Source organism: Botryllus schlosseri, chromosome 12, assembly GCF_051294905.1.
Source record: "Botryllus schlosseri isolate E-star chromosome 12, Bs_hap1, whole genome shotgun sequence".
Classification (NCBI taxonomy): domain Eukaryota; kingdom Metazoa; phylum Chordata; class Ascidiacea; order Stolidobranchia; family Styelidae; genus Botryllus; species Botryllus schlosseri.
In genome coordinates, this window is record NC_137247.1 from 16,414,332 (window position 1) to 16,434,603 (window position 20,272).

Genomic DNA, 20,272 nt, shown 5'->3' on the forward strand with positions numbered 1-20,272 from the left:
CACAGGGGATAAAGTAGCGCAAGTTCTGTTGTTACGTTGTCAGTTCATATTTCGTAAGTCTGTGGCTCCTCTAAAACCAGCGATGCTACAAAATAATAGGAATCGCTGAATGCTTTACTTCAGGCACCTCACCCGTATGTTTTATTTGCGGTGTACTTCAAATATACACTTTGAATTTATTTCATTTTTTTTTTTCAGGGCAATTACAAGAATGACATTTTGAAATTTTCCAAAGAATTAGAATTTACTCGACAGTTTCGATTGCATTCAAACACTAGTTGAAAAATGAAAACTTTAGTAGTATTACATTTGCAGGATCATAATATACAGCAGCATATGTCGCACTCCAGCGTCTTGAAAACGTTAGAATAACGCCGACGCTGTTTCTACGCAGGTGCCGCGGCTAGCGTGGACGGCGACGACTTCGATTTATACCGCGGCGGAATCCGTGCCAACACCACACACGATTCCGTTTCGTCGCTACCGCAAACTGTACGATTACCGGACGGGGAAGAGATCCGGCGAGGTGAGACTTGTCGCTTGCGAAACGCGTCCGAGTATATTTCGCTTGCGTGCTGCCCAACGTATTTGCTTATCACATGCGCAACGGAGAGAACGTGCAAACTGCCTATGCCTATCTACGGCCAACTAACTTTACTGGTTTTTCGATTAGTAGTTCTAGTTCTAGTTTGTCTGCAAGATAATTGCGTAATGGCGGAGCGCCCGGCTTCTTGATCGGTGGGTCATGGGTTTAATCCCTGGCCGGGTCAGACCAGAGACACTGGTATTCGTGGCTTCCCCGCTTGGCGCTCGGGATTTCCGGGACAGCATGGAGGGGTGGTGCAAGACGTAAAAAGTTTTGGAAGTCTATATCCTCACCTTCCTTGTCCAGTGTTATATGCACATCATGACCTGAAGTGATGCGTATGCAGCACAGGTGGGTTCTTCAACAATGACTTTTTTCTCAAATCGTACTGGTTACTTGATAAAATTGTTAGGTTACCTAATTTAAGCCTACACACCAAATTTGGTTCGATTCAAACCAGTAGCCGCATTCCTACAGGAGAAGAAAGTTTCTATTTATTATATAAAAATGAATAACAAAAAATTTGAAAATTTTCTGTTCACCCCTTGAAAGTGTTGGGTTGTCTATAGAAACGATGTTCACCAAATTTGGCTCAATTTCAACCACTATGGAAGCTGAGTTATTGCCGTCGAAAAATTTGGATCTGAATAAAATAGTATTTACGGTGGGCACCACTATAATAAATTATTACAGAATTGGTCACCGTAAATACTATTTTATTCATAATCCAAATTTTTCGACGGCAATAACTCCGCCTCCACTGGTTGGAATTGAACCAAATTTGGTGAACATCGTTTCTATAGACAACCTAACACTTTAATGGGGTGAACAGAAAACTTTCAAATTTTTGTTATTTATTTTTATATAACGAATAGAAACTTTCTTCTCCTGTAGCAATGCGGCTACTGGCTGGAATTGAACCAAATTTGGTGTGTAGGCTTAAATTATGTAACCTAACAATTTTATCAAGTAGCCAGTACGATTCGAGAAAATTTTCATTTTTGAAGACCCCTAATGCACAGATCGTGTGTGTGTAATCATGAGTTAGTGTGTATGCCGCAAAAACGTCAAGGACAAAATGTGCAACGTCCTAATTACTGATTTTAAAAAGTGAGTAGTACTGGTTCTAGTTGCGCATTTAAAATTAGTTAGGTATCGTTTGGTATGAATCGTGATAGGTGATACCCGTGTTGTGTTGCGTGACGTTCCTGTATCCATTCGTAACTGGGAGTCATCACTACGTAGCCAGGTCGGTTTTTGGGGTCGACACCATCCCATTTCAAATTCGAAACCCCGTCCCTTTTTGAAATGCCGATTTGATTCTGGTGGAACATGAATTGATCAGTTGGTTCGGAATTGAGTCTAGTTCAGTGATTCCCAAACTGTGTGCCGCCACAGATTCTCAGGTGTGCCGCGAACATTCTTGGGAGTTTTGGAAAAGAACTATAAATATTTTGAAAAAGGCCCGAAGACAAGTATATGCGACATACAGACGTTTCGCCTTCTTCAGCAGCTGATAAATAAGCGCAAGTGACAATGAAATCAGTTATGGCACTCCGATAAATCAGGCAATCTTCCCGCAGAAGAGCAGCTAATTGATTTACGATAATTTAAAGCTATTTCTTCAAAAGGAATTGGGTGAGTTTTCGCTGTGCTGCCAGCAAATCCTAGTCCATCATCGGTGCAAAAACAATCAATATTGTATTAAAATTCGCATCTTCATGGCTAGATGGATATGGCTTTTCTTTTTCGAGTGAAATTTAAAGCTGTCAACGCGAGACACTGCTTGGAATTGAAGACAAAATGCGAGTTGCTGTTGTTGATTAATGTGTTTGATTGGCAATTTCAACGCAAGTGGTTTAGTTCGCCATATCAAACAATCCTTTTAATATGTAGGGATGTGCATTGCGGGTAAGTTTGTATATATTCTGTACGTAAAATAAATAAAAAAACAATATTTTTGGAGCATCTTCTCTCGGCCCAAGTGTGCCGCGAGAGATAAGCCCAAAAAGTTTGGGAACCACTTGTCTAGTTGGTTGTGTTTTAGTTCGTGAAGATTTTAGTTTTTAGTCGATTTGGTCGTTCAAGTTCCTAGTTTTGAAAAAACGGTTACAGTAGCTTGTACAATGTACAAGTCTGATCCGAATCTCTTGCGAAACGCATGCGTGTCGCTTGCCTGTCGTACGCGTATGTAGCATGCGCTAGGCCAGTTGAAATTTATAGGCTATTATCCCGCTGTCTCATTTCAGGCGAGCAAAGACTCGGCGGTCTCATGTCGCAGGGCAGCGCGTATCGGGTGTGCGTGAAAGCCCCGCCGAACAGGACGGTGTATTCGTGCGACGCGCTGCCTTTCGCCCCGTTCAACAACAACAGTCCGGGACTGAAAGTCACAGACTACAAAGGACAATCGGCCGGGCGCAATAAGCACAAGAATTGTGCGGGCCTCGCCGCTAAAGACAACGCCAGGACTCAGCTCGGCGGCAGGGCGTACTCATGCAGGTGCCTGGTGAATCACATGGGCGACCCGCCGCCGGACTATTCGGATGTCGTGAGCTAAGATGCTGACGTACGGCTGCGCGTCCTGGTCAGATAGAAGCTAAAGCGGCCGATGGTTAAGACCAAGTCCGCTGGAAAGGTAGTGTACACGAGCGACATGTAACCGTTCAATAATATCCACTGTCCCTGTATGCGGACAAGGCTCGATCGAGCTACCTGATGAAATCTATACGAAGGCAATATAAATTACACCCAATCGCGAGTTCCGGATCGACTATGACGTCACAGATTTGGATAGTTTCTGTCGTCCGAAAAGAGGAACCTGAAAACGTATTGTAATTTTCTTTGCTCGCTTGCGGTTTGATGCGTCTATCGATGCATTACATCGCCTACTTTGAAATTCCTTATCGTTATAATGACAGCGTTAAAAGCTGCCGATGATTTTCAACCCCGACCCGTCTGGAGAGACTAAAGCGATGTATGCTGCGTACGCGAAGCGTAAAAACGCGGTATGCATTATTACCAGTCAACCACTGTCTATTGTCGGTACGGTCGAGCTGCCGGTATGTATTGCCGGTGAAATATTTGTTATAAAGCGACCGATGAGCGTAGGCGACATTTTCAAGCCGATTTTCAATTGGTGTCGGTATCCGATCCATGTATTGTTCCTTCTGTTCGCTGTAGATGTACGCTTAACCCAAATTTTTATTTCTGAATTATACCTTTTTATTTTTATGTAGTATACTACGAAAAAGCACCAAGTGCGCCATACTAAATCTTTATCCGCCTAACATGCTTAGGAAAAAAACTTGCTGTGTACATATAACAGTATATTACGATCCTGTTTATAATTTACAAAAACTTGTCGGTTCGCGTGGTCAATTATTCTCAACCCCGTGTGTTGTTGGGCCACGTTTCCTATTACAGCGAAACACCATCTCGATCGTGCTCCTTATTTAAATGCCTTCGAATTTCAAGTTCAACATAGATCATGCTGTTCACATTCTGTTGAACGTGTTTAGAAAACGCGTGCGTGTTTCGTCATTGGTCTTCTTTGCAGCAGACAGCATTGTACGGTAGATTAGTTTTGTCGTGAGTTCACCTTCTAATCCGAGGAGATACGCGAGACACAATGATTCGAGAAGTGAGGTGGGGTTCGTATAGTTGGTGGGGCACTGACTCCTTCAGGGCTAGATTTGTAAATGTTTAAACACAAAATGATAGCTGATTCAAGTGGAGACTCGCAAGAAGCTACTATATAGACTAGGCCTGCATCAGTGGTTCCCAACCGGTGAGTCGCAAAGAATCTTATAACATTTGCTAAATGTGCCAAAAACTTATCTTCTCAAGATAAGAAGAGCAAATACACGTTCGCCTCTGTCAAGTCCCTCTGCTCGCAATAATTCTTGAGCCAGGGTTTCGTGACAGCCATTTTGATTGGAGAGTGAAATCGGACAGTGCCTTATTGTGTATGCCTGAGAATTGGAATTTATTATTTCCTCCAAACGCTTTGCGAACATTGATATGGGGAAATGCAGCACTACTGCCTGATTTGATATAATCAGCAAACCATTGCCTCGACGCAAGCTACTCGCATTCACTTAGCGTTCGATGTAAAAGATATTTCTGATTGATACCCGCTTTCTCGTTTGTTGTTGTTTGTGGTATTCATGATCTTTTTCGACTAAATGGTCATTTACGCCAGGCCGATATTATTTATTATGATTCTCATGTCTACCATTGGAGGTAGGTATGGATGGAAAATACATACGAGCTACATAGGTGAGCGAATTTAATTGTTTTGCACTACGTCTTGACCCTTTTTACTTTAACTAAAAAACTCGTACACTCCAGACCACATAGTAAGCCTAGTCAGGGGTGTTAACTCTGTTTCTAAACACTGCCGCATTTCTATTACACAATATACATATGGCGTAATGGCCGCATTCCAGCGGAGAGGCGTAATGACCCATCTGGACGACAAATATTCGTGTGAAATTGGATACCGGGAACTCCGCACCACGGAGAGCCCCTGTGATGTTCTGTACCATCACTGATTTCTTGAGATATATGCCTTGCGTATAAAAGTTTCTAATTGTAGAAACACAACGTCCGCGCAGGCTTACTTTATTATGTAGGGTTGCATTATAAACAAAAATCAATTAAAAACAAATATGTTCAAAACAAAGCCCTAATTTAAAACATGTTTCTTATTGTTTTTGTTTTCTGTTTTTTTAAGCAGTGACGTCACGAATATTCAATTGAGACGTCATAATTGACTGACATTAACAATCGAAAATATAGGGTAAATATAGCTCCTTTGACGAAATATTTGTACTATAACTGTTGAACCGAATATTTTGAGGGTTCCAACCATCCCATATCGATATACGTCGGCTAAATCGGGTGGTAATTGTCCTTAGGCTCATACAAAAGGTTTTTTGCAAAGTATTTACACAATTATGGCATAATTTTACAACCTAAAATTATTTTTTTTAAAAGGCCTTCGTTTAAAACATGTTTTAAACAAAGTGTTCTAAAACACCGTTTGTTTTGGATGCAACCCTATATATTAGTGCGGAAGGGATCGACAACTTCTCTGGTCCAGCTCCGATCCTATTTTTTAAAGTTCTGGTCCGACTCCTAGGCCGGATTCTAGAAATGACCGTAATCCGGTCCGAAAAACTCCGATAATAATTATCTGCTCATATTATGATATTGAATATTGATTGAAACAATATGAACAGGATATTTGAAACTCAAAGATCAAACCAACTTGGCCTTAGCATGTGGTTTATTTCCATGGACGTTTCACTTTAACTATATTGATTCGAGGGTGGGAGAGAGTAAGGCTGCCGTATTCTTAGTAAAAAGTACTGATCTGGCTCCGATCCGACTCCGGCCGTGTCAGAAATAGTACTTATCCGGCTCCAACCAAAAATGAGAAAATTCGGCTGCATATCCAATCTAGCTCCGGTCCATGCTCCACCCTACCATATATGCATCAAAATCGCGAGTATAAATAAATGTTAGCATAAGTTATTGGGATTCAGTTTGTAGTGAATGAATGAATTCCGTCAATATTATTGGTAGTTTCAGATATTAGTGACAAATATTTATATTCATTCTCAAACTCAGCTCACGTGATCATATTAACCGGTAGATCTGATGGAGGGGCGGTGTCTTCGACAATTTTGGTAACAAAATTAATGAAAATTCATCCTCCGGTTTTATTATTCATTTTGTAGCATATTGTTATTTCTTGACCTCCCATCAGGATTGTCGGTATAGTCAAAATATCATAAATCGACCAAACGTACCGGGAAAACCTTCATTCGTGAGACGTAGGCCTAGCCTCCACGATGCTAGTGGCATTTCTTTGAGGCGCTTCATTTCCTCTACGGCTCGGATTTGTACGGTGAGGCTCAGATTGCAATTATATTAAAAACGAAAATCCAAATCAATATGAATCGCCGCTTCACTTGCCTCCCCTGACCGAGTATTAGCAGCAAATATTCGAGTCCATTTTTACAAGTACCTATATTAAATATCCAATCTGCTACTAAAGAATTGTAATATCGACGAGAAGTATCGTTTTAACGCTATCCTTCCATCGTGTAGGCCTTCGAGTATGTAACACAATGCTACACTGTACGCAAGCTCATGGAAATGTCATTTCTGTGAATTAATCCAGATGTCGGCAACAAATTTTGCCCGCGTACCCGTTTTAAAATGCAATTTTTTGCGGACCGGTCCTCATAAAACACAGATTTTCAACAGTGAAAACTCATTACAACTCGTACACTATATAGTATATAAGTCCAGTAAAGGGTGCCCAAATATGTTTTGATTAAATAGATTACCTCGATTTTCTTTCAATTGCTATTAATCGGCGAACGTTACCGCCATGCACGAACTTTCCGGGGACCAGTAACGAACTACTCTGTAAGCTGTCGACTAATGATCGAATTATTCGACTCGCAGCATCGCCACAAAGGTGGGTAAATGGGTATGGAGGTTATTATTATGAAAACGAATTTATTTTCGATGATCAAGTGCTGGCCATATTTTCTTTGTCAGGTCAAGCAATATATTTTAGCTTATATGTCCTTACCGTTGCATAATAGGTAGGCCTACATATTTCAACTCACTATGCGTGACGGCCCATAATGATAAACTCAAAGCTAATGCGTCAGGGGAATCGAATCAGTCAGCTACTCGACCTTTCCATGCTCTGCCGATGAGAAGTCTCATCGAGAACCGCAAGAGGCGCTGCATGTTTGGGACGAGGCAAAGGCAAACTTGACATAGCACTGGTAACTCGCCTGTAACTATAGATAACTAAGGTAAACCGGTCTATATTGTAATCTATACTGTAACAACCGAGCGTTTGGCGCCGAGGTTTCGCCGGCAAGCGGGATTGCAGGACATGGCGGTCGACTCGTCTGCGCGCTGCTTGCGAGTCTATGGAATTGTTACGCTACGATAGGAGTGATCGTAATTCGTTCCACGACAAATATTTTCTTACCGTACCACTGCGGTATTATCAAATACCCTACCGCTGAGGCATAGTGATATCATCGTATTGTAAATTCGTACCTTAATCGCACCATACAATTTACATGTGATATCACTCACCGCGAGTTAATAGCAGGGCGGCATAAATTCCTGAAAGATATGTACGACGTACGTTCCCCAATGCGAATGCCTCGAACGAAAGCCGTATCGCGGCTAAATACCATAGTATTGATGATTATATGCAGCAAATAACATAGACCTCATCCAGAGATATTTAGACTCCCTGGTGAATCAAGGACGTTGTCCATTGAAATGTTGTATCGGCCTTTCATGCCGGAAGCGCGGGGTGAATGTTAGCCTAATTCTCAGTTGGTCCAGCGCGTATAAAAGAGAGTGCTGGGACAATTGAACATTTACGTCTGCTCCACAGCCCTGGTAACAAGTATGGATGTACCTTGCGGGTTGGGGCACGGAAGAGATCATTGACGATGCTCCGGCTAGCATGCTGGGGAGTGATGGTGCCTGGTTAAAACTTAACAGTCCATACTCCTAATGCAGGGTTACCATATTTTGGAATCTGGAAAGGAGGACACATAAAAGTTAGTTTATCGAAATTGTAAACAGCTGATTTTGAAATATTTACTGGAAATCTTGTGTTGAGTAGAAAAAAGGTCGTCAGCGCTTTGACGAGACTCCCGCATTACTCCCCTTTTTACGAAACTTCTGTGGTATTGACTAAAAAAAGTCATCACTTCGATTCGACTCCAGAATGACCCGCTTGGCCGTCCGCATTACCTATTTCGTGTCTCCATGCCGATGTCCATTAGCCTATAGCTGTAAAAGCTGTAAAGGAGGACGAATTGCCAAAAAAGAGGACATTTAGGCGTCCTCGTAGGACATTTTTAATTTCATGAAAAAGGCGGACATATAGTAAACCAGGGGCCGGCAACCTTTTGAGTGCACCGTGCCAAAATGTCAAAATACGTCAAATTTTTACCAGCTTATGTGCCAAACATTCAATTTATTAATATTTAACGTTTCAAGCAAGGATCGAATACCACCAAGCGTTTTTTTGCAGCTCGCAACGGCTCGCAGGGAATAAATTTTGGTCGTTACCGCACCCGACCTGTCGCGTATCCGTATATGTTGGCTACGTAATATTTTACTTAATTTGTTTTCAGTCGCGCAATGATCGATTTTCTGTGGTTGTTTCCAAGTACACTGTGCTCGGTACCATATTCAATAAGTGACAGGCCAATCAGAGTGATGTGGTCTGATGATGTTCAAAAATATGCCCACCTCTGTACCCCTCAAGTCGGTTTGGTGTCACATTAAGGTTTGTGTGACACTAGATTTGTCTGCAAAGGTCGCGGTAAAGCGTTAAAGATTGTCGTTGATCCGGATACATTGGAATCGCTTGCACACCGTGAGACGAACACGATTCCAAATTCGCCTTTCGACACTAGACTCATTCTTTTCCTCGGTGCGTCTCATTTGATACGTGCGACTCAAGCTGCGCGCGCTGGACTATTGGGCGCTTGGTTACTTCGGCGCCTTGACAGTGAACAAGGTCGAACGTTTTGGCCAGCAAGCGGCGGTTATTTTGTTTCAAGGTTTTATCGCCGATAATCATTTTGGCAACGCATGGTCGCGTGTTGTCCGAAACTTTATGTCCAGGTCGTGTCTTCTATAGCGTGAAAATGCCCAGCGCCGGAATGCGGGTTAAGAAGTTGCGCTCCCGTTGGCTGCACACTGCGCAGTGAACGCTCCAAATCGTTCCATACGATATTTGGTTGACTTTCTTTCATAACTGCTAAGACGGTTGACTCATTTCTGTACATTTATGCATAACTTTTAAAAACATTTTCTATATACATATATATGAATTTATTAGGAGTTCCCACATTATAATCAAGACATCATGTTCCAATTAATCGCGCGTGACGCGGAAAATAATCCGAAGATGAGTAGAATCCAGTGTTGGGATGACTCGAGTCACTCGAGTCAAGACGAGTCACCTTTTCGCATGACTTGACTTGACTCGAGTTACTTTGCTAAAATGACTTGACTTGACTCGTCGTATCAGAAATGTGGATTGACTCGTGACTCGGAGCAAAATTCTCGAGTCAATTTCAAGTCATCAAGTAATCGGTGTTGATAAATATCACTGTATCTTGCATATCTTCGGATTGTTTGCGAAACGCTGGTGTAACCCGTGAGAGCGACCAATCATTCAATGATCGTGCGTTTTACTGATCCTCCATTGTTAACTCACAAAAACTTGACCGCTAACGAAGTGATCGAAGCTTACACCTTACGTTGTCATAAACTAGTATAGTGAGCAGTTTAATAGAATAGTATGGCAAGTAACTTCATAGCAAAATGTATATTTCTGTTCTCTGTTCCTACCTTAACCAAACCTCTTATTTCATTGAAATTGAATTCAAATAAAGTTTATATAGTACTCAACCATTGGCGCAGGCTCGAAATGTATCATATCAATTGTAAATGGGTAATGTATTGCATCTTATCAATTCGTTTCTCTATTCTCTATTTCGGCTGGTAATTATAAACTGAGGCTATGCAATTCGCAGTTTTACGTATATGTGAGCGATACAATGCCTTCTTGCGTGTATATTCAACTCTATGACCACGCAATCGGTAGTTCAGACAGCTAGCAAAATGCAATGACGTAACCATGCCTCATACTTCGAAAAGGCAGCTTGACTTGAATTGTGACTTGACTCGACTCACCTTCGAAAATCAATTGACTTGACTTGACTCGAGTCAAAATGTGCAATGACTCGAAATGACTCGTGACTCGAAGGTAGTGACTTGATCCCAACACTGGAGAATCTGACCAAAAGACTCTATTTTATGTTGATTTTCGAAATAATTTTGGATCGGCTACGAGCTTTGTACATTTTTAAAACTTCTGTTCCACTTTTTGCAAAAACATGGTCTCAATATGTCGTTAGCTTGAAATCATTTGGCGTGCCATTAAAAATCAACTCGCGTGCCACAAATGGCACACGTGCCGGGGTTTGCCGACCCCTGTGGTAAACCCTATCCTAACGTGAATGGAATTGTGTGGAGCTCGGTTAATATGTAGTATGCATCATACAGACCAGGGGCGGAAAACCTGCGGGCGTAGTCAAACATCGTGCGGTCTTCAAGAATTGAATTAAAATCGATATAAATTATGCAAGAGTTTCGAAAAGATTAGCACTGAGCAGAATGACACTGCTATGGATAGAATACTACTAGTTGTTTCTACTGATCAATTTATTTGCGTAAAACCAGGCTGCGCAATCGTTGAATGACTGGTTGCTCACACAGCGAATTGGTTGACACCGATAAGCCTACTTGATGACTTGAAATTCACTCGGAAATTTTTGTTTCGAGTCACCAGTCAATCCACATTTTGGAGACGCCGAGTAAGTCAAGTCAAGTCATTTTTGCAACGTGGTTCGGGCCAAGTCATCTGAAAAAGTGACTCGAATCGTCCCAACATCAGGGAAATTTCATGTTGTAATCGATTGTTTACAAATCATGTCTAACCACGAGGAACGTATTTAAATACGAATTTACAAATATCATAGGAAAAACGAAATATTTTCGATTCAACGCTTCATAGATACAAAGTTATGGCTGCACTATAATGCGGTCCATCACATTACAAAAGCAAGCGGTGAAAGTCGTAGATGTTCCATGGGAAAGTTTGCAGATTGCCCTATTAATTCTTTAACGAAGTTCCGATTCAAGCTACATTCATAAAGCAAAATTTCCCACCTGTTTCATAGCATTGTCATTGCAATTTCTGCGTCCAGAAAGCATTTACAGACATAGATTTTATTTCATTTCAGCAGGAAAAGAAACCAGGTCAAAAATGTTCAATGCTTGAATGCCACGTCTGATAAACAGCCCAATACATGGGTAGTACAAAGTGCATGCATAATAAGATGGCATAGTAATTTTGGTAGAATAAAAGACTCACAAGTGCGTACTGCATAGGAATAAATGAAATGAGCAAGGATTTATTTACGTATCCGAAAATTTGCACTCCCTGACCCTGCGCCGCAACCCAAGTCGATCAGCAGCCTAATAGCGTCAAAGACACCGATTTGAGAATTCTATACCATGCACGAAGTCGCCGAAACCGATTGCAAAACAGAGTCGTCAATTAGCGACGCCCGCCATCTTTTTAAGCTGATTCCTCATGATCTTGCCCAGCTCAGATCTGGGAATGGATTCCACGAATTCCACGCCGCCTCGTAGCTGTTTGTAATCCGCCAAATGATCTTAACGGGAACGAAGGATTAGCGTTTCAAATTCAGAAAGGCATAGGGCAGTGATTCCTAAAGTTTTTGCCGCGAATTTTATGGGAATTTCGGAAAAGAACTGTATCTATATAGAATGTGATTTACAAAACCGCAGAAAAATTGATCAGTTTTGGCAGTTTTCTCCCAAATCCTATTCCATGACCGGTTCAAAAGCATATGCTGATATGCATATGTGAACATCGCTTTCCTGTTTCAACAGGAATGAAAACTGTAAACAAAGACACTGATTGAAATTGACGACGGAATGTGGGTGTGTTTATAAACACCACGATCTCACTCCGGTCCTAGATGTTTTGTATAAGCAAAAAACATATATCGCATCAACAGGTGGAAAAACCTTTTTGAAGTACATTACGCCCTCTCGCGCATGCGATGCAGGTGGTAAGCGAAGTATTACTAGGATACAGTAAACAACTCAAGCAGCCTGCAATCGTGACCACTTCAGTGATTATTCAGGGATTACTGCGGCTCTACTACGTAACACCCAAGTAGCCTATGTTAATGTGGTTTTTCTGAATAGGCTTATTGCTGGACAATGCAGCTGTATTCTCACGACCACGGAAATTGTAACTTTGCAGCAGGACTGCATTGGACAGGGATTGGCAGCCAGGACAGTGTAGTTTAATAGGGACCTGACGTAAATGAAAGGCTCATGAGAACTGCAGTCACAGTATGACGCCATTGTTAAGAAGGTAGCACCTTAATGCATCGATTTCTGGTTGTCTAATAATTCACATTATTCGAACTGGAGCGCAACTATCCCTGTTGTAAAATCTATTCGCCTATTAATAGAAAGCGTTCTTAGGTCAAGAACGATGATGCCACAAAATTCAGAATCTTAAAGTGGGCGGGAGAAAGGAGCGCTTCCCGCCACTGGCCACACTATAAGGTTGAAATCGTTTTGCGCCGCCTGAAAATCCTACTCCAAACTATGTAGTCTGAAATTCAGAAAACTCAAGCCAAATATTGACGCTACCTCTGACAGTGTCATCCACTTCATCCTTGGTAAGCGTAGTGTCCTTTTTCACAACGAAGGCCTTCGGTAGCTCGCAGTCTACCGGGTGCGGTATTCCAACAACCCCAACATCGGCTACCTTTGGATGTTTCAAGATGACACACTCCAATTCAGCCGGTGCCACCTATGTTAGACGTAGATGTGATCAAAGTAGTCAGCTGTGCTGCTCATGTAGAAGTAAAAGTAACCGTATTTACTACCCAATTATATGTCAATTCTATTCAATTTCGTGCTAAAAGTTTATCATCTCAATACACCACAAGACTGCGATACAATGAAAGATAGGAAGGTGTCGAAACGACAAAATCAGACACCCACCTTGGCCTAGGCGATGTAAAAAAGGAGGCATGCACAATTGCACACTGAATGAAAAGTAAAAGATAATAAAAAAGGACAGGTGACAAAAATGGTGGCATGTGACGGAAGACGAGATCGATATGTCAGGTCGTGGTCTGGTAAACTAGAGGGCTAACTAATATTTATTCAGTAAAAATTGTTTGTATTTCGAGTTGAATGTGGACAGGACATGCTCGATGGCTGTCGGATAGCCGGCGAGATACTGTTTCACAAATCAGGTCCGGCATACTTGATAGAGCGATGATCTTTTTTGTCTACCACATGGTAGTTGGACGACGTGGACGCGCGTGTGTCGTACTTATGCACTTTTGATACTGAAGTAAAGAAGTCATTGAAGTTTTTCTGGCAGTGGCCGCAGTGGAACTGATACATAAACTTGGCAATTTCTAGTTTCCGCATATCTTTCATGTTTAGGACACCGAATCTTTTGAGCAGTGATTTGTTGGACACACATCCTGGTCTCTTTGGCAATGATACGGAGGACGTGATGCTGTCGTTTTTGCAGTGGCTTCAGTGTGCTAACAATGACAGCTCCCGAACAGATGATGCCTTATTGCAACTTTGATTGGAATAATGATTTGAAGAGTATCAGAAGAACCCAGACTGGCATGCAGTCTCTAAGGCTGTAGAACAGACCACAGTTCCGTCAAAATTTTGTTTCTTGCGACTGAACATACCTAGAGAGTACTCCAAAAAAGAACAAGTACCGCACTCCATTACTGACCACTTCTTGTTACTCGATAAGTTGCAGTATTTATTTCATAACGTCAGTTGTGCAAAATCTCACTTGAGTTCCCTTGTACTTGATAACTTCCTTGAGTCGGTCCACTATATACAAGAGGTGCTTTTCGTCCAAATAACCGATATCACCCGTGTGAAACCATCCGTCCGCATCGATGGTACTGTTGGTGGCTTCGGGATTCTTAAAGTAGCCCGGAGTAACCTGCGTGGAACGCGAGTAGTTAAATTTTCTTCCAAATTTGCTGTTTCCTTCGACTACCTGCGGCCCACGAATAACGATTTCACCTCTTTCGCCCGTTTTGCATTCATCTCCAGTTGTGAGATCTGCAATCTGAAAACGTGACGTTCTTTGTTAGAATCAGCATCGTTTTGGATTGCGAGAGGCAGGGTTGTAACCAAGTCACAAGTAGGCTACAAGATGTAAATGTCAAATGATAAGTAACATAAATTCGCCAACAGTGCAAATATTTACAACACCAACGAAATGCAGGTAGCAAAAAATTTTGATTTGTAAACGATTTTGACAATTTTTTTTGACAAAATTTCAAAAAATAAAACGCCCTGCTTATGACACTAAAATAATTTAAAATATATATTCAGGTACCATAATACGGGGGATGTTTCCACCAGTTGATGTTACAATTTCATTCATAACGAGACCCAAACGTATCCCAAAATTATTCTCTACTTTACAAAATCCAAATTGGAAAAATTAAGTAGTTTTGCCTAAAAACTGGCTAAGCAGAAGTCAAAGTAGTTTAAAACATAACCATTTGAGCAAGTAGTGCAAGTAGAAGTTAGGCATAACACGCTTGAGTACTCTGAAAACGTAGAAGTACTTCATTACAGACCACCTACGACGTTTGGATTAACAAAAATCGTTACCTTGACTTCAACGGTGGTTGTGATGTACCCTACCGAGGACAATGTTTCTCTTGCATTTCGACTCATAGAAATGGATCCGGCTTCTGTCATTCCGTATGCTTTAAAAAGGGTGGCAGAATGTGTGTTCAATACTATATATATGTACTGGTGAAGAGGATCATGTCAATTCATAGCAATAGGACACAAGTGACCATTCATAGTCTGCCACTGGATTATCCAATGGTATATGATATATTGCTTTAGCAATACCTTCCAACGGATGTGACATTGATTATTTGCAGGAATCTGTGAGACACAATCGGTGTATAGAATGAAATATAAGTAGGGTAATAGGCTACTATCATTCTTCAGTGATTTAGAAAAGGGCATCAACCAATATTCACAGTCGGAAGTAGTTTGGATCACTTTTACGAGCGAAATTATCATAAAAACCGTGTGAAATAACCCCTGTATCATGATAACTATATATATATTTGAAGAATGCACCTATTTATAATGTCAGTAATAATTTTGTATCAGTATTTGCATTTTGCATCTTGTCATTTCGAAAGTAGCCAAGTTCGACCAACTGCAAAACTATACGATCCCTCGACCAAATCTACTTTTTGAAATCACTTACTTGAGTACCGTAATTTACAGACCTATATTTTCTAGTTCCACTTGCAGTTATTTCGACACGTAACGGAAATTGATTATTGTAATTGACTAAAGAAATGTGGCAATAATCCTGGATGACTACTTTGACCAACTCTACCCAATTCCTATCAAATAATTCTCACATACATATAATTCCACAGATAATAATTATTCGCAATGGAAGTAGAATAGCTATTATGAGTGACTACAGGTTGGGCAGCAGCCCAAATCGCCCAATTCGAAATATATTTACTAACCTGGAGCTACTGTTACGTGAAACTTATCGCTCAGTTGGATAAGAATATCAGGTGACATAGAGGCGCCTCCACCGGTGATATACTTCAACGATGATGTATCATAGTTTGCGCAATCCTTACTGTTGACTAGTTGTATCATAATCGGTGGCAATGTCATCAGATGCGTGACCTTGAAACGGAATAAAATATGTTCGCATGAGTAAACGCCGAATTGAGTGACAGCTTATTTGAGTGGCAAATGAACATGGGGTTCATATAAGTCATTCATATAAGTCGATTTAATTTAAGGCTCCGAGCCACAAATCAAGTCGAGTCACTTTCAATTCACCCCCGAGTCCAAGTCAGCGAGCAGAGGGTCGAGTCCGAGTCGTGGTATTAGCCTAAGACCCAAGTCCAAGTCATTGCGTTGACTGTTAAGTTTCAAGTTGAAGTCTTTTTAAAACCACTTTTTATAACTCTGTTTGGTGATATTGAATGGTTCGCATTAAAAATATACTATTTTTCCTCACTTTTAGCAGTTTCTGGTCATATTTTCAAGTACCTGTACCAATAGGCGAAATACCAACAGTGTGGTTACTTTACTCTTCTTCGAAATTACGATGAAATGTCGGTCTTGGTCGTCTGAGACTCACGCACAATGACTCGAGTCAAGTTGAGTCATCAGAAAATCGCGACTCGAGTCATTACAACCCAGTGGTCAAAATAACCTCATTTTACTTATATCACCCAAACGACTGAAACCGCAATTTTGACATAGTCACTAAAAAAATCACAATTTCATCACCCGTTAACACATCATTGGCTCAATTCGGGTGATCGAATTCGAATAGATAATTAGGTAGGCATACTCTATCAACTAGAATTACAGTATTGATCGTGTCTTCCCACAGTTGAAGCCTTGGGAAACCTCGCTGAGTCGTATCATAGCATACAAAACGTGGGTGAGCTGAAACATTGTCACTAAGCAATATGACACAGGTATGATCAGAAAATACAAAGTCTTTATTCATCTTTATACATCTTTAATATGGTGCATCGTTTAACCGCCATTATCTCCTTTGTTGTCGTCTAAAAGGTATATATTGGAGGTCTACAAGTCATTAATACTGTTATGACGTCATACTGAGTGGTGCTCGAATACTTGATGCCTAATTCTAGATTCGGAATCAAATCATTTAGGTACTCAATTTTGCCCAGGTCTGATTATATTCCAATTTACCTTGTATTTATCGACGGCTTTCAGCGTTGTCACAAAATCAACTTCTTGCGCCATTACCAACTTCATTCCAACAGAAAGACTGAGCAGCACGCATCCAAAGCCCCCAACATGATACATAGGCCGATCCATGTATCCGCATGTGCCAGGCTGGTCAACAGGCCATCGAGAATGTTTTCTTTTGACAACATAAATGTAATAGGTAAGTGAGTCGTAGGGAAAGACACAGCAACAACATTTTACCATAAGTGATCTAGTAACTACTTATTTTACTCAGATACAAGGTGCACAAAATGCGATAAAATTATTCTCAACAAATCAAACACCTATAATATTTCCACATCGAATAGACTTCTCACGCTGAAAAACTTAACTGTCAGATCTGGGTTCCATGTAGAGGTGGCCTGGCCAAGGTATTTAAAGTAATCCTACAAATCCCCACACAACTACAATTAGAAGTATCGATTTACTGTATATGTCAAGACAACTTCAAGACGGTAGTAGTAAATGAAATGTCTGAAAAGTACTCGAGTAGCTCAAAAGATGTAAATACGGTCGCAAACTCTAAGTGCTCAGATAATCTGAGGTGGATACTTTAAACATATAGATATGTGTATCCGAGATTAACACAAAATGACTAATGATACTACCAAATTGATAGAACCTTTGAAAACATTACCGTGATACAGCGATTCTTATGACAAATTCACCGAAGTGGCCCAAAGTTATCCCTACTTTCTGCTTTTGAAAATTCAAATTGAAGAGCTTCTTGGAGGTACAGAACTTCAATATACAATTGCATAATATACTCAATATGAATATATTATACAGAATAGAGAAAGTTAATAGTTTTGCAACCGTTAAACTGGAAGTGCAAGTATAGCCAAAACACATCAGCATGAGTAAGTAGTCAAAGTATGCAAAACCTGCTCGAACATTCTGAAAAAGTATCAGCCCTACATTTTCAATGGCCTCTGGCCAATCCGTAGTCGCTTAAATTGCTGTTGCCCACTGGTGTCAACTACTACTCACAGATAAGCCACCATCGCGGAAACAAGGTTGCGATGAGTAAGCATGACTGCTTTCGGCATTCCAGTAGTCCCGCTGGAGTACGGTATCAAAGCCAGGTCTTTTTCCGTGTTAAACTCGATTTTATCGACGGCGCCTACAAAGACATTCAAATTTACAATGGAACAGATTCAACTTACATACGAAAAAGAGAAGACTTACTTAGATCATGTTGACTTTGAATGATGGAGTCAAATGTTCTGAGATTACCACTCTCTCCGATCACAAATATTTCCTACCAAATACCACGCGTATTTTAGAATAGCACACCGAATCCCTTAATCAACCGCAGCTACAAAGTAGATTGTAGCAAAGCATTTTGATTGCTGTATTACCTTAATGAAAGGGAGCTTGCTTTGAACTTTTATCAAAGTAGGAACGGCGTCCTCATGCGCAATAACATACTTTGGTTCCGTTATCTGAAATTGCTGCAGCATTTCGCCTGATAATGCAAGAAAAACGACTTCATTTGGTTATCGTTCATCTGCAAATCCACATAGATCGATAATGAGACCATGTATGTCTTTACTTTGGATGAAACAATCAGTGACATTTAGATGTCTGACATTCAAGTAGAAAAGCGAGAATATATACAAATTATGAATAATATATCATATGTATACATGAGCTAAGGCAGGGACGGTAAACCTTTTTCAGAAAACGGACCATATCCAAAAAGTGACACACATGTCATTGCTTTGTCATCTCTCATCTACGGATGTCGTGCATCTAATCTCCAAAATCTACCAATTGTGTATTACCCATTCAGATACAAACATACATCGTCAGAAACCTGAATAGACCTAATCAAACTATTAGTTTTGATTCATAATTAGGCTAGTTAAACCATTGGTGAACCATCAAATTTGGTCAAGTAGGGACTTTACTACTAAATACTGTACCATATCTCAGTCATGACTGAGTAAATATGTGGCAGCCATAGGATAACATAGATACTGCAACACAATAAAAAACAGTAATTCTGTAACTCTTTCACACTTTGTACATTTGTTTGAAATTGTTTTGTGTTGACTTGGAAAACGCTGCTTCAATAAATCTGAATACTTTGACAAAGGATGAGATCTTCTGAGAAGGGTTGACACCAAGTGTGTATGCAGTACGATTGATAACTACGCATCGAAATTTACATACCTTCACTGAATTTGGGATTGCAAGGAGCAACCGCCGCTCCACTACTCATAATCCCAAACATTGCAGTCGTGAACTCCACCACGTTTGGTGCGCACAATGCCACAAAATCGCCTTTGGCCACTCCCATTTCGATGAGGAAAGCGCCACACTTTTTTGCATGATCGTGAATTTGACGAAATGTCAGAGATTTGGAGTCGACAGTGTTCTCGACCTTATGAAGATGGAAAGGTTTTTTGTACATGGCTTTTCATTGTTATAAGCAGAAATCCACATACCAAAGCGATCTCATCTTCTTTGTGCAGATTTCTTGGCAGCAGAAAGTCATGGATCGTCACATTTGGGATAGGAACATCTCCTCCATATACTGGCATTATTTTGGTTCAATTTATCAAGTATAGTATTGTGTTACCTGTACCTATTTCTTTTCAACGATTATGAGTTATGACTAGGGCAAGTTTTTGCAACTTTTGCAACTTTTTTTTACAGCTTCCTAAATACTCGTAAGATATGTAGAATGCTGTTTTAAGCTGTTTGAACGAATCTTATAGTGCAACTTTTTGCAACTTTTGTCCATTTTTTTCATGCAACTCTTTGCAACATTTTGCAACTTTTTCGATTTTTCATCAAAGTATTTTCGGTTTTGGTGAAATACACAGCCAAATTCGACAGAAACACTGTAAATCAGGGGCATCCCTAAAAGACGGAGAAGCGGAGGCAGCGGAGACAGCGGAGACAGCGGAGAATGGACCCTAAAACGCGGAAGCAACGGAGACGGCGGAGAGAGCCAAAAATGCCGATTCCTAAAAGACGGAGATAGCGGAGAAAGCGGAGAGCGGAGCTTTCGGTCATTAACCTTTACAGACACGCGCGACATAGCGGACGGATACTGAAAGCGGAGTTCGGGACCCCGCGAAATAGACATAGCGGACGGTTATATAATATAGAAAGCGGAGATCAGGGCGTATCGGAAGATGTTTCGAAGCAGTGGAGAATAACAGAGAA

The 20,272-nt window shown here is 40.8% G+C and overlaps 2 protein-coding genes across 2 annotated transcripts in view; one reads left to right on the forward strand and one right to left on the reverse strand.

Moving 5' to 3' along the window:
• LOC145452641 (uncharacterized) overlaps positions 1–4,088 on the forward strand; it is a 35,433-nt gene extending 31,345 nt beyond the window's left edge. Inside the window, exons 5-6 of the mRNA XM_080330823.1 lie at positions 395–526; positions 2,836–4,088. Of these exons, the coding sequence (XP_080186949.1) occupies positions 395–526; positions 2,836–3,143 (440 nt within the window). The 3' untranslated portion in view covers positions 3,144–4,088. The remainder of the gene's footprint in view (positions 1–394; positions 527–2,835) is intronic.
• A 7,348-nt stretch (positions 4,089–11,436) lies between these two features.
• LOC145452244 (uncharacterized) lies at positions 11,437–19,927 on the reverse strand. The gene is made up of 12 exons (XM_080330461.1): positions 19,546–19,927; positions 19,271–19,481; positions 18,454–18,560; positions 18,281–18,353; positions 18,083–18,215; positions 17,054–17,228; positions 15,835–16,003; positions 14,942–15,039; positions 14,316–14,387; positions 14,103–14,258; positions 12,920–13,082; positions 11,437–11,901 (listed from the first exon to the last, which is right to left on the reverse strand). Exons 1-12 carry the CDS (start codon positions 19,639–19,641, stop codon positions 11,780–11,782), a joined length of 1,575 nt encoding a protein of 524 aa, XP_080186587.1. The 5' UTR covers positions 19,642–19,927; the 3' UTR covers positions 11,437–11,779.
• Positions 19,928–20,272: the final 345 nt, after the last annotated feature.

Coding starts and splice junctions, on each gene's coding strand:
- LOC145452244 (XM_080330461.1), bottom strand. CDS start 19,641: ATGCCAGTATATGGAGGAGATGTTCCTATCCCAAATGTGACGATCCAT. Junction 18,561..19,270: donor CAATCCCAAATTCAGTGAAG/GTATGTAAATTT, acceptor TTGCATTATCAG/GCGAAATGCTGCAGCAATTT. Junction 16,004..17,053: donor AAGCCGTCGATAAATACAAG/GTAAATTGGAAT, acceptor TTCCGTTTCAAG/GTCACGCATCTGATGACATT.